Raw genomic sequence first — 14,697 nt, forward strand, 5'->3', positions numbered from 1 at the left:
CTTAAAAATGTAACACTACATGGACCCACCGCTACTGCCATTCGCACCACTGTCCTGTCACTGTAGCCCACTTGCTCTACCGTCACTATGAAGGCAGAGCTCCGTGAGCAAGTCAGGAGCCGATTTCATTGGCTTCTGACCCTGTGATCAATATAAGCCAATGTGATTGGCTCAAAGTGATCACAGGTTCAGGAGCCAGTGAATCATACCGATGGCAAAGAGACTAGCGCGATCAGGGGTAGCGTGCGGTGATTGAAATCTACACCCTAGACATGGGAAATCAGGTCCCATTCGTCCCTTTTTAACCTGTTTTAAAGAAACATAATAAAGAGCTATGCTTTTCTAAAAGAGCTTTGATACAATTATATGCAAGGAGGTGCTGACTCAATTCTGGACACTGATATTTATCCTCTGAAGGGTACTCAAGGGTGGTAGGTTCTTGGCACTCCAACTTATTTTGATCATTACATGGGTGCTGATCTCCCTTTCTCTACAGTTAGATATTTGTTGTACATATTCCCACACTCTGAGCAAGCTCACTGCTTGTCACCTGTGTGAATGAGCATATGTGTTGATAATGTGTCTTTTGCAAACATTTCCCACAATCTGTTCTAGGAAACAGTTTCTCTCCTGTGTGAATTCTCTCTTGTATATGAAGCTCAGACTTAAGTGGAAAACTGCTTCCCACATTCACAGCACTCAAATGGCTTCTCTCCTGTTTGACTTCTCTAATGTATATGAAGCTCAGACTTAGTGGAAAACTCCTTCCCATTTTCACGCAAGGCCGGATTTAGGCCAAGGCCACCTAGACCATGGCCTAGGGCACAACAGGAACAAAGGCACCAAATCATCAGGCTAAACTGGTGCAGCATTTGCAAGCTTGCAAATGCTGCAATGAAGGGAGATCAGCCAAGCGCCTGACTGCGGTAATCTGCTGCTAGCTGCCTGTGCCGCAGCCACCTTGCTCTCTGTGAACATTTGCATTGTGGCCAGCGTCTATGGACTTGGGCAGCATTGGAGACAGAAAGGAAGAGGACGCTTCTGCACTGGAGATGAGCGGAGAAATGAGTGACACTGATGGCTGCTGCGGTGGGAAGGTGAGCTGGCTACCTATACCAAAAGGTGGGGGGTGGGAAACAGAGGGATTGAAAGAGAAAGAGCCATCTGGCTATTTATACTGGAGGAAAAGGGGGACAGGTCATCTGGCTACCTATACTGGACTGGAGGGAAGGGGGAGGGGTCATCTCGCTACCTATACTTAATGGGGGCTGCTGGTGACACTGGCCTTGGGTGGTAAAAAGTACAAATCCGGCCCTGCTTTCACGGCACTCAAACGGTTCCTCTCCTGTGTGAAATATCTCATGTCTATGAAGATTAGACTTAGTGGAAAACCCTTTACCACATTCACAGCACATAAACATTTCCTCTCCTGTGTGACTTCTCTTATGTACATGAAGATTAGACTTAGTGGAAAACCCCTTCCCACATTCACGGCACTCAAACGGTTTCTCTCCTGTGTGACTTCTTTTATGTACATGAAGATTAGACTTAGTGGAAAACCCCTTCCCACATTCACGGCACTCAAACGGTTTCTCTCCCGTGTGACTTCTCTCATGTACATGAAGTTCAGACTTATAGAAAAACCCCTTGCCACATTCAGGGCACTCAAACGGTTTCTCTCCTGTGTGACTTCTCTTATGTACATGAAGATTAGACTTATAGGAAAACCCCTTCCCACATTCACGGCACTCAAACGGTTTCTCTCCTGTGTGACTTCTCTCATGTACATGAAGCTCAGCCTTAGTGGAAAACCCCTTCCCACATTCAGGGCACTCAAACGGTTTCTCTCCTGTGTGACTTCTCTCATGTACATGAAGTTCAGACTTATAGGAAAACCCCTTCCCACATTCAGGGCACTTTAACGCTTTCTCTCCTGTGTGACTTCTCTCATGTCTATGAAGATTAGACTTAGTGGAAAACCCTTTACCACATTCACAGCACATAAACATTTCCTCTCCTGTGTGACTTCTCTTATGTACATGAAGATTAGACTTAGTGGAAAACCCCTTCCCACATTCACTGCACTCAAACGGTTTCTCTCCCGTGTGACTTCTCTCATGTACATGAAGTTCAGACTTATAGGAAAACCCCTTCCCACATTCAGGGCACTCAAACGGTTTCTCTCCTGTGTGACTTCTCTCATGTACATGAAGCTCAGCCTTAGTGGAAAACCCCTTCCCACATTCAGGGCACTCAAACGGTTTCTCTCCTGTGTGACTTCTCTTATGTACATGAAGATTAGACTTAGTGGAAAACCCCTTCCCACATTCACGGCACTCAAACGGTTTCTCTCCTGTGTGACTTCTCTCATGTACATGAAGCTCAGCCTTAGTGGAAAACCCCTTCCCACATTCAGGGCACTCAAACGGTTTCTCTCCTGTGTGACTTCTCTCATGTACATGAAGTTCAGACTTATAGGAAAACCCCTTCCCACATTCAGGGCACTTTAACGGTTTCTCTCCTGTGTGACTTCTCTCATGTATATGAAGATTAGACTTAGTGGAAAACCCCTTCCCACATTCATGGAACTCAAACTGTTTCTCTCCAGTGTGAATTTTCTCATGTACATGAAGCTCAGACTTAGTGGAAAACCTCTTCCCACATTCCCCGCACTCAAACGGTTTCTCTCCTGTGTGACTTCTCTCATGTATATGAAGATTAGACTTAGTGGAAAACCCCTTCCCACATTCACAGCACTCAAACGGTTTCTCTCCTGTGTGAATTCTCTCATGTACATGAAGCTCAGACTTAGTGGAAAACCTGTTTCCACATTCAGGGCATGCAAACGGCTTCTCTCCCGTGTGACTTCTCTCATGTTCATGAAGTTTAGACTTATAGGAAAACCCCTTCCCACATTCAGGGAACTTTAACGGTTTCTCTCCTGTGTGTCTTCTCTCATGGTTACGAAGATAAGCTGTTGTGGAAAACCCCTTTCCACATTCAAGGCACTTAAATGATTTCTCTCCTGTGTGACTTCTCTCATGTACATTAAGATTAGACTTCGTGGAAAACCCCTTCCCACATTCACCACACTTAAATGATGTATTTACCATTTGACAACTTTCATGTTGACAAAGGTGACTTTTAAGGCGGAAACCTTTTCCGCTTTTGGAACACTTATAGTGTTTCTCTTTGCTATGGGTTGCCAGGTGGCTGGTGAGATGTGACTTTGTAGAGAAACATTTCTCACACTCAGGACACTCATGTGGCTTCTCTCCGGTATGGACAAGGTGGTGGACTTGTAGTTGGCCTCTCGTGAGGAAGCTTTTTGAGCACTCAGAACATGAAAATGGTTTGACTCCCATATGGGACAGTTTATGAGTATGGAATGCGCTATTTGTAGTATAATTCTTACCACACTCAGTACACTGGAAAGGCCTTTCTCCTGTATGATACCTCTGGTGAGTCAAAAGCGCTGATGTACTACAAAACCTCTTCCCACACTCATCACAGTGAAGAGGCTTCACCCCAGTGTGGATATGCTGATGAATCTGAAGATGTGATTTTTGGTTAAAACGTTTCCCACACTCTGAACATTCATAAGGCCGCTCTCCCATATGAATCCTCTGGTGGATAGTTAGAAAGGATTTATATATGAAGTATTTCCCACACTCATCACAGGAGAACTTTCCGTTGGATGTTGTCTTTTGCTCTTGCTCCTTTGTGTCAGAATGGGAGTCCACCTCATCATTAGAGGGGTTGTACTGTGACTCATTGCTGCTGTCACCCTGTTCCTCTGATGTCACTAATTTGTCATGGGTTGCATTCTGCTCTTCGAATGGTTCCTGGTCACCATAGATGGAATCTGAGTGGTGGTCTGTTTTATTGGTAGTTCTTTTGGAACATGCAACCACTGCTGTAACAGAAAAAAAAATATTTATTGCATGCAACAAAACTCTCTATAATATATTTTTGTTTCCTTGTTATTTGTATTATCCTGAAAAAATCCAAAATTAGGACGAGCAGTGGCTCAAAGTCAAAATGGCCAACTTTGACGTAGACCAATTTTAAAAAAATCATGGGTTCGTCAAAAATCATTGCATAGACGGCAGATTGAGCTCGTTGTAAAGGTATTTATCTAAAGTCAAATAAAAAAAAAAGGAAAAAAATAGTTTTTTAAAATGTTCAACTTTTTTTTTTTTAAATTTGAAAATTTCAAATCGAATTTTTGAAAAACACGAACCTCTTGTTTTTTTTTTTTTTGAGCTGTGGATATGTTAAAGGCCATACTTTAAACTACCGTACCTGAAAGTTCGCCGTTTTGGTCTCACTTACTTCACGAGAAATGACTCTGTTTGTAGCGCAGTGCGCACTAAGACGACGTGGTGCCGGGCGTGTCTGGGAGCGCTGGAGCCTGGCTTCCCTATCGCAGCTACGCCTAGACTCGTGACCCCATCCCCGTTTCCCTTTGCTTCTCCCCCTTCTCCCCTCCCCCTTAACGGTAAAAAACGGGGGTTGCGTTACTCAAAATACAAGTATTTTCGGTAAATTTAGTTGTCTGTATTCATACATTTTTAAGCTAAAAATTTGCCTTAAAGAAAAAAGGCTTCTTCAGTTAGGGGTTCTGTTCCGTTCAGATCTTCTGAGGGGTGGTTTGGGGGCGATTGTCTCGCGCTGGGCATGGGTCTTACAGTCAAAAATATTACATACATTTTTCTATTCAGAGTATTATTGTCAGTCTTTGCACAGTCCGAATGCACTTGCACTTTGTCAGTTCGATGGAGCATGGCATTGTGGCTAGAGGGCACAAGCGATGTGGATGTGTGTAGTTCTGTACACACTGCCTGACTGGCACACACCCAGGGAAGGGAGGGAGGAGGGCAGGGCCGGCCTTAGGTTTCACAGCGCCCTGAGCGAAACCTGATTTTGGTGCCCCCATTCATCCTCTTTGCGCACGCTCACACACACGCACAGGCCCATATGCAATTCACCTCCGGAGATACCTCCTAGGACAGTGGTTCCTAACCTTTTTGAAGTCGTGGCACATCACGCCAAATGCTCAGATCTCTGTGACACGTCACATATGTATAATAGAAAATTACTAATAATAACCATGAAATGGATGAAAGAGTGGATTATCCTGAATATACTTAAAAATGAAGGCTAGAACCTTTCAGGAATATTAATAAAAACAAACAATCTATAGGCCAGTTAGGGCCAACCCCATATTTTAAATGATAGCACAACAGCACCGACAATTTGCACTGCGCGTTTTAGCCGCAGTGAGTCCCTCCCCAAATTAAACGCCCTCAGACTTAGTATAGGTAGGTAGATAGGCAGGTATTGGTGCCCTCAGTACAGGATCTCAAGTGTAGGTGCCCTCAATATAGGTAGCCAAGCATGGGTCCCCCCCCCTTCAGCATAGATAGACAGCTATAGGTGTCCCCAGTGTAGGAAGTCAGGTGTAGGTGCCCTCTGTATAGGTAACCAGGCATAGGTGCGCCAAGTATAAAAAGTCAGGTGTAGGTGCCCTCAGTATTAGTAGTACTAGCCAAGCATAGGTAGTATAGTTGCAACAGTAAAGGTAGCTAGTATAGTTGCCCCAGTATAGGTAGCTAGTACAGTTGCCCCCAGTATATGTCGCTAGTATAGTTGCCCCAGTATACGTAGCTGGTATAGTTGCCCCACTTTAGGTAGCTTATACAGGTGCCCCCAGTATAGGTAGTATCGTTGCCCCCAGTATAGATAGTATAGTTGCCCCCAGTGTAGATAGTATATTTGCCCCACATAGGTAGTGTCCCCAGTCCCCCTTCTATGGCAGCGGGCGGGGGAATGACTCACCTGACTTCCGTGTTCCAGCAATGACGTCTCTCTTCTCTCCCCGCCTCTGCTCCATCTGTAGTTAGAGCAGGTCTACAAGAAAATGGCCGCCGATGTCCCCGGAGGTGGGGAGAGACAGCGGGGCGGCAAGGGGCGACACTGTCCTCTGCACATGCGCCCTTGAGAGCTGGCGCCCTGAGTGACCGATCTGGTCGCTCAGGTCAAAGGCCGGCCATGGAGGAGGGGACACGAGTCTGGGCATAGCTGCGATAGAGAAGCCGGGCTCCACTGCTCCCAGACACGCCTGGCACCGCCGCGTCTCAGGGCACACTGAGAGTCATTTCTCGTGAAGTAAGCAAGACCAAAACGTCAAAAAAAAAAATCGAAGGGGACGTGTATTTAAATAATTCTATTATAAATTTTCAAATTTAAAAAAAATATTAAAAATATTCCAAAACTTTTTTTTTTCATTAAACTTTAGATAAATTCCTTTCCAACAAGCTCAACTGCCGTCTGTGCAATGATTTTTGACGAAGCTATGATTTTTTGAAAATTGGTCTACAGTGGGATGTGATAATTTGGGCAACCTTGTTAATCGTCATGATTTTCCAGTATAAATCGTTACTTGTTACGATAAAAAATGTAAGCTAAATATATCATTTAGGAGACACACACAGTGATATTGAGAAGTGAAATTAAAGGGATACTGTAGGGGGGTTGGGGGAAAATGAGCTGAACTTACCCGGGGCTTCTAATGGTCTCCCGCAGACATCCTGTGTTGGCGCAGCCACTCCCCTATGCTCCGGCCCCGCCTCCGGTTCACTTCTGGAATTTCTGACTTTAAAGTCAGAAAACCACTGCGCCTGCGTTGCCGTGTCCTCGCTCCCGCTGATGTCACCAGGAGTGTACTGCGCAGACACAGACCATACTGGGCCTGCGCTGTGCGCTCTTGATGACATCAGCGGGATCGAGGACACTGCAACGCAGGCGCAGTGGTTTTCTGACTTTAAAGTCAGAAATTCCAGAAGTGAACCGGAGGCGGGGCCAGAGCATCGGTGAGCGGCTGCGCAGGCACAGGATGTCTGCGGGGGGCCCATTAGAAGCCCAGGGTAAGTTCAGCTCATTTTCCCCCGACCCTCCTACAGTATCCCTTTAAGTTTATTGGATTTACAGAAAGTGTGCATTAATTGTTTAAATAAAATTAGGCAGGTGCATACATTTGTCATTTTATTGATTCCAAAACCTTTAGAACGAATTATTGGAACTCAAATTGGCTTGGTAAGCTCAGTGACCCCTGACCTACATACACAGGTGAATCCAGTTATAAGAAAGAGTATTTAAAGAGACACTGAAGCAGAAAAAAAAATTATGACATAATGAATTGGGTGTGTAGTGGGGGTAATTACTAGAACATTGCTAGCACAAAAAATATTCTCATTTTTATTTTCAGTTATACAGCTTTTTTTTATAACATTGTACAATTCTTTAATACCTGCAGTTTACACATTACTCAGCATTCTAAAAGTTTTTGCAGAACAGGCAGTGAACTTTTGACCTGTCCTGAACTGTTTTCTGCAAAAGAAAAACACAATACAGCTGAGATAACCTAATCAGAAGTCAGAGCTCTCCAGGACTTTCAAAGTCTCAGAGCTGAATGGCTATTTGCATAGATAACAACTGGAGTTTCTTAACTCTTCCTGTACTGGAAACAAATATTAGACTTATGTCTCTGGTCCTAATGCTTTATTTCTTAGCTGTACTACACAACCGATTCATTATATCATAATCTTTTTTTCGCTTCAGTGTCTCTTTAAGAGGGTCAATTGTAAGTTTCCCTGCTATTGAACTGAGCCTGTGGTCTTCAATTTCCTCGATATGTTCCTAACTGTGGAAACAGACAGCTGAAATATCTGAGACAGCTTTCTGTATCCTTCCCCTAAACCATGACGGTGTACGATCTTTGTCTTCAGGTCATTTAAAAGTTGTTTTGAGACCCCCCCATGTTGCTACTCTTTAGCTTAAAGGGATACTGTAGGGGGGGTCAGGGGAAAATGAGTTGAAGTTACCCGGGGCTTCTAATGGTCCCCCGCAGACATCCTGTGCCCACGCAGCCACTCACCGATGCTCCGGCCCCGCCTCCAGTTCACTTCTGGAATTTCTGACTTTAAAGTCAGAAAACCACTGCGCCTGAATTGCCGTGTCCTTGCTCCCGCTGATGTCACCAGGAGTGTATTGCACAAGTCCAGTATGGTCTTTGGTCTGCGTAGTATGCTCCTGGTGCCATCAGCGGGAGCGAGGACACGGCAATGCAGGCGGAGTGGTTTTCTGACTTTAAAGTCAGAAATTCCAGAAGTGAACTGGAGGCGGGGCCGGAGCATCAGTGAGTGGCTGCGCGGGCACAGGATGTCTGCGGGGGACCATTAGAAGCCCCGGATAACTTCAACTCATTTTCCCCTGACCCCCCTACAGTATTCCTTTAAGGCTCGAAGTGGCAGACCAAGAAAAATCTCGGATAGACAGAAGCGACGAATGGTGAGAACAGTCAGTCAAACCACAGACCAGCACCAAAGACCTACAACATCATCTTGCTGCAGATGGAGTCACTGTGCATCATTCAACCATTCTGCACACTTTACACAAGGAGATGCTGTATGCGAGAGTGATGCAGAAGAAGCCTTTTCTCCACCCACAGCACAAACAAAGCCGCTAGAGGTATGGTAAAGCACATTTGGACAAGCCAGCTTCATTTTGGAATAAGGTGCTGTGGACTGATGAAACTAAAATTTAGTTATTTGGGCATAAGAAGGGCCGTTATGCATGGAGGAAATAAAACACCGCATTCTGTAACGAGTACAGCCGCGGTGAACTGCATCGCCGCCGTGGCTGCCTCCGTGCCCCTGGCTGCTCCGTCAGTCCCGGCGTTTAGCACACCGAGGACGGAAGTGTCATGTGCCCATAAGGTCGCTGTCTCATCCGGGCGTGCGCACAGACAGGACCTTTATGCTAGGAGGAGGCTCGTCAGCTAACCTGCTGGTCAGCTGACGTCAGAGGAGACTCACGGCGCCCCGTATTGGCTGGCTGCAGGGGGCGTGCCAGTGAGGTCTCCTCTGCTTCTTAAGCCTCCGGGCTTCATTCAGGCAGCGTCTGCTGTCGTGAATACCCTGTGTGTTAGCGCTCAGACCTTAGACTAGATCCAGGTGTTGAAACCAAGGACTTCACACCAAGACTAGGATTATTGTATGTTATTGTTTACCTGTGTATGACTCTGGCTAAACTCTGACTCTGATCTCGCTTACTGATTCTGTACTTCCGCCTATCTGCCTTAAAGTTGCTGATCCTCTGCCTGATTACCGATTACTCTTCCGCCTTACGATTTCTGTACTGTTGCTTGCCTCTCTGTTGCCGAACTTAGTCTGTCTGACCACTCTGTCCTCACCAGTGGGCCTAGCCGCTGGTGAGGGATTTCTAGTATAGAATCACCTGCTCCTCAGGTGATCATTAGTTTCAGTATTGTTTGTATCACCTGCTCCTCAGGTGTTCTCTAGGCTGCAGTACACTCTGAATCACCCGCTCCTCGGGAGAGTCTATCTCTTCAGTATCAGTATCTCCAGCTTGCTGGGGTTTGTACTCTTGTACGTATTGATACTACCTTGCCATCTCCTCTGGTAAGGTTTTTGCCAAACTATTCAGTTACCGTATCTGTTAGTACGTTCCCAGAACCCCCGGAGGTCTAGCCGTATTTAGCAGTGTCTTAGCTAGTGCCAGCCAGCACCTGTGAAGGGGCCTAGCCTTTATTAGTCTCAGCTAGTGCCAGCCAGCACCTCTGAAGGGGCCTAGCTTTATTGGTTCTGAGGTTCATCAGCTCCACTGATGAGCACTCGTTATTTATTCATTACTCTCATCAGCTCCACTGGTGAGGTGTTGCTTAGTGACTGAAAGTACCTTCCCAGCTTCTCTGGAAGGTTTAGCCAAAACTATCCGAGTCACTTGTAAGGTCTAGCGTAGCTTTTCTTACTACCTGGTTAACTAGTTCCTTGCCAGCTCCTCTGGTAAGGACTAATCTGTCTATTTCTGTACTCTCTGTTGGTACCTTTCCCAGCTCCACTGGGGAGGTTTGATCTATCTGTCCAGTCGGTGTACTGATAGTACCTTACCAGCACCTCCGGTAAGGTCTCGCAAAACTATTAAAGTTATGGTTGCACCAAGCACTACACACTCAGCTCCTTGTGCTGCTATACTAGTATTATTGGTGATTCTGCAGATCACACATAATCCGGTATAGCATCTGTATTGTTGGTGATTCTGCAGATCACCAAATAATCAGACATCTGAGTTGGGACACCCTACCGTTACAGAACAGCAGACCAGTAAAAGTATAATGGAGACACTGTGCAATCAGCTTGGTCTGTTAGTCACCACCTTAAACAACCTCATTTAAATGGTTGATGAACAGCAGATTTAGATTGACCAGTTGTTTCAGACAGCTAACCGTTTGAAAAACCTAATACACAAGTGTCACCCCCTCTTGCGTTTGAGCCCGGAATACCCCCTCCTGAAAGGTTTTCGGGGCATCAGGCAGATTTTTTGAGTTTTAAGCACCGTTGCTTATCATATTTTGAGTTACGGCCAGAGTCTGCGGGTTCAGGGAAACAGAGACTCACGTTATTAAAATACTTGTTATCCGGTGAATTGCAGTCCTGGGCATACAGTCTTCCTGAGGGTCATGAGGCTTTGGACTCAGTTCAGAATTTTTTAAAAGCCTTAGAGAAAGAAATTGAGTTTCAAGTCCTGTGTCAGGAGCAATCTCGGGATAAAATCCCAGAAAGTCTTGCTCTGTGGGCTTTCTCTCCTTCTGTTCGTTCCTCACCTCCTCTGGATGTGCCGATACGGATCGGAAAATCCAGGATCATTAAGGTTGAGAGAAATGGGAGAGATTCTAAGAAATCTTGTCTGTATGGTGCAGAAAAGGGGCAATCGATACAGGATTGTTCCCCGAAGCAGAAGAGGCTCTGTCCTTTAGGGGTAGCTGGAGGTTCCATGCTAGGTGATTCAGGCGTACCCCTAAAGAGCAACTCTTTGCTTCTCCCGTGTTCTATTGCCTGGGGGAATCGAGTCTATTCCACCCAGGCCTTGGTAGACTCGGGTTCTAATGTGAATGTGATGGCTTATGACTTCGCCATCAAGTTTGGGTTTCCCATCCTTTCCGGGAAACGTCAGGTGGTTATTACCGCTATGGATGGTTCACCATTGCAAGTGAAACAACCACTAGCTCAGACTCCGGTAGTCTGGTGTCGACTGGGAGTGTTGCATGAGGAACAAATTCAGTTCCTGGTTCTTAAAAAGTCTACCTCCACGATAATTCTTGGTATGCCGTGGCTGGAGAAGCATTCACCTCGAATTGATTGGGGGTCCGGACAGTTGTCCAGCTGGTCCTCCTCTTGTCACAAGAAGTGTTTAAAGAGGGTCACTAGAAGCACTCCCGAGATACAAGTGGAGGGATGCTCTTCACAGTCCCCTAAGGCCTCAGAGGTTGAGTCCTACAAAAAGGGGGCGTCTGTTTTGAGTCCATTTCAGCAGGTGGTTCCAAAGGAGAAACCAGTTAGGACTCTATTTGTGCCACCTCATTTTGGACCTAAGAAACTGCATGTTCATCATGCTCAGGGAAGTGCCGGTTACTCTGGAAATGGTCCTGTCTATACCAGGAGTAGGTCGTCCAGACGGGCTCCTGTAGTTACTAGACGGCCATTTCCAGTATCTGAACAGCCTTGGCTCCAAAGGAGCTCAAGAAAGACCGCGATGATTCTGAAATGTCGAACTGATAGGAATAGGCCTGTGTTACATGCGAGTCCCTCAGTTCACTCGCCTGTGATAAAGCATGTTGAACCAAAGCATGATATACAGTCTGCCACTTCGGTGGGCATCCTCCCTGAGACAGGGCTCCTGCTGGTGGCAGAGAGTCAGAAACCTTCGTTCCCTGCTTTAGGCTCATTTCAGCAGGACAGAAGAAGGTCTGAGGTATGGGGGGGTGATACCTGGTGACGTAGTATGGGCTTTGCCCTCCAGAATCAGAAGGGTTAAATCTTCCCTGGTGTCTCGGGGTAGATCTATTGTTCAGGGGGATTCCTCTCCCTCCCACCCGGTAAGGTTTGATATAACGGAGGAGAGTTGTGGCGGTTCGGTTAGGTCGTGTCCGCAGTCCACGCCTAAAGGGGGGGGGTACTGTAACGAGTACAGCCGTGGTGGACTGCACCGCGGCTGCCTCCCTGCCCCTGGCTGCTCCGTCCGTCCCGGCGTTTAGCACGCCGAGGACAGAAGTGTCATGTGCCCATAAGGTCGCTGTCTCGCGCGGGCGCGTGCACAGACAGGACCTTTATGCTAGGAGGAGGCTCACGGCGCCCCGTATTGGCTGGCTGCAGGGGGCGTGCCAGTGAGGTCTCCTCTGCTTCTTAAGCCTCCGGGCTTCATTCAGGTGGTGTCTGCTGTCGTGAATACCCTGTGTGTTAGCGCTCAGACCTTAGACTAGATCCAGGTGTTGAAACCAAGGACTTCACACCAAGACTAGGATTATTGTATGTTATTGTTTACCTGTGTATGACTCTGGCTAAACTCTGATCTCGCTTACTGATTCTGTACTTCCGCCTATCTGCCTTAAAGTTGCTGATCCTCTGCCTGATTACCGATTACTCTTCCGCCTTACGATTTCTGTACTGTTGCTTGCCTCTCTGTTGCCAAACTTAGTCTGTCTGACCACTCTGTCCTCACCAGTGGGCCTAGCCGCTGGTGAGGGATTTCTAGTATAGAATCACCTGCTCCTCAGGTGATCATTAGTTTCAGTATTGTTTGTATCACCTGCTCCTCAGGTGTCCTCTAGGCTGCATTACACTCTGAATCACCCGCTCCTCTGGAGATTCTATCTCTTCAGTATCAGTATCTCCAGCTTGCTGCGGTTTGTACTCTTGTACGTATTGATAGTACCTTGCCAGCTCCTCTGGTAAGGTTTTTGCCAAACTATTCAGTTACCGTATCTGTTAGTACGTTCCCAGAACCCCCGGAGGTCTGGCCGTATTTAGCAGTGTCTTAGCTAGTGCCAGCCAGCACCTGTGAAGGGGCCTAGCCTTTATTAGTCTCAGCTAGTGCCAGCCAGCACCTCTGAAGGGGCCTAGCTTTATTGGTTCTGAGGTTCATCAGCTCCACTGATGAGCACTCGTTATTTATTCCTTACTCTCACCAGCTCCACTGGTGAGGTGTTGCTTAGTGACTGAAAGTACCTTCCCAGCTTCTCTGGAAGGTTTAGCCAAAACTATCCGAGTCACTTGTAAGGTCTAGCGTAGCTTCTCTTGCTACCTGGTTAACTAGTTCCTTGCCAGCTCCTCTGGTAAGGACTAATCTGTCTATTTCTCTACTCTCTGTTGGTACCTTTCCCAGCTCCACTGGGGAGGTTTGAGCTATCTGTCCAGTCGGTGTACTGATAGTACCTTACCAGCACCTCTGGTAAGGTCTCGCAAAACTATTAAAGTTACGGTTGCACCAAGCACTACACACTCAGCTTCTTGTGCTGCGATACTAGTATTATTGGTGATTCTGCAGATCATACATAATCAGGTATAGCGTCTGTATTGTTGGTGATTCTGCAGATCACCAAATAATCAGACATCAGAGTTGCGACACCCTACCGTTACACATTCCAAGAAAAACACCTGCTACATACAGTAAAATATGGTGATGGTTCCATCATGCTCTGGGGCTGGGTGGCCAGTGCAGGGACTGGGAATCTTGTCAAAGTTGAGGGATGCATGGATCAACTCAGTATCAGCAGATTCTGGTGACCAATTGTGAGAGAACTGCTCATGTACTGCTCGGGAGGCAGCTGATTCCGCATCCAATGCGGCGGTTTGCACGCGGAAGCGTGCGTTTGGTAACAGGGCAGAACGCAGAAAGGCCGCCGCATGTAACAACAGTAAGGCGGCTGGTTCCGCGTCCGGCATGGCGGTTTGCACGCGGCAGCGTGTGTCTGGTGTGGCTGAGTCTGTTAGTGCTCACAGGCTTAGGAATACACGCGCGTGCATTGAGAGGCAGAACTCTTAAACTGGGCAAGAAGAGATCAGCTGGTCACGCCGATCAGCTGACTCCAGAGCAGGTTACTATTGGTTGATCAATTAGGGGTGGTGCTGGAGAGCACTACTCCATATATAGTTACTGCTGGCCAGTTGCAAGTTGTGTGCCGTTGCGAACACTTACGTGGAAGCATTCAGACCATAGTCAGATCCTGCGCAAAAGGTGGATCAGCGCAACACCAGGCCGCCTCCAAATGGCCTCCAATCAGAGGTGCGCTGAGCCCCCCCAGGAACTACAAACGCACCTTGAACCCAAACAGAAGCTCTGCATATACACCAAAAGCATGGCTGTTAAGTGGGAGCAGCTGACCAAAAACGAATTAATTTAGTACATAGCAAGGAAATGAACAGCGCTACTTAGAAACAGGCAAGTGCCTACCTGCAAAAGAGTGCAAGCCCCACTTGTGGGATATAATACACACCGAGCATACACATGACCTGTCTACCACTGGAGGATGTTGGTTTCCTGTAACAGCTTGCATGCAACCTATTAAGTACTCATCCCTCCCACTGCGTAGAAGTCGATCCTCCATGGGAGGGGCTTAACACTAACTAAATCCTAACCTATGTATATGCATAGCCTGGGTGCGGCTAATCAAGTAAATTCGAAAATTGCGCAAAATTGTGGATCAGCGCAACACCAGGCCGCCTCCGAATGGCCTCCAATCAGAGGTGCGCTGAGCCCCCCCAGGAACTACAAACACACCTTGAACCCAAACAGAAGCTCTGCATATACACCAAAAGCATGGCTGTTAAGTGGGAG

General features: G+C 46.9%; 1 protein-coding gene across 1 annotated transcript in view; it reads right to left on the reverse strand.

Annotated features, from left to right (window-relative positions):
• Positions 1-1,007: 1,007 nt before the first annotated feature.
• Positions 1,008-14,697, reverse strand: part of LOC137536830 (zinc finger protein 208-like) — a 107,354-nt gene continuing 93,664 nt past the window's right edge. Inside the window, 1 exon segment of the mRNA XM_068259022.1 lies at positions 1,008-3,788. Coding sequence (XP_068115123.1) covers positions 1,173-3,788 — 2,616 coding nt within the window. The 3' untranslated portion in view covers positions 1,008-1,172.

This window comes from Hyperolius riggenbachi, chromosome 10 (genome assembly GCF_040937935.1).
Source record: "Hyperolius riggenbachi isolate aHypRig1 chromosome 10, aHypRig1.pri, whole genome shotgun sequence".
Classification (NCBI taxonomy): domain Eukaryota; kingdom Metazoa; phylum Chordata; class Amphibia; order Anura; family Hyperoliidae; genus Hyperolius; species Hyperolius riggenbachi.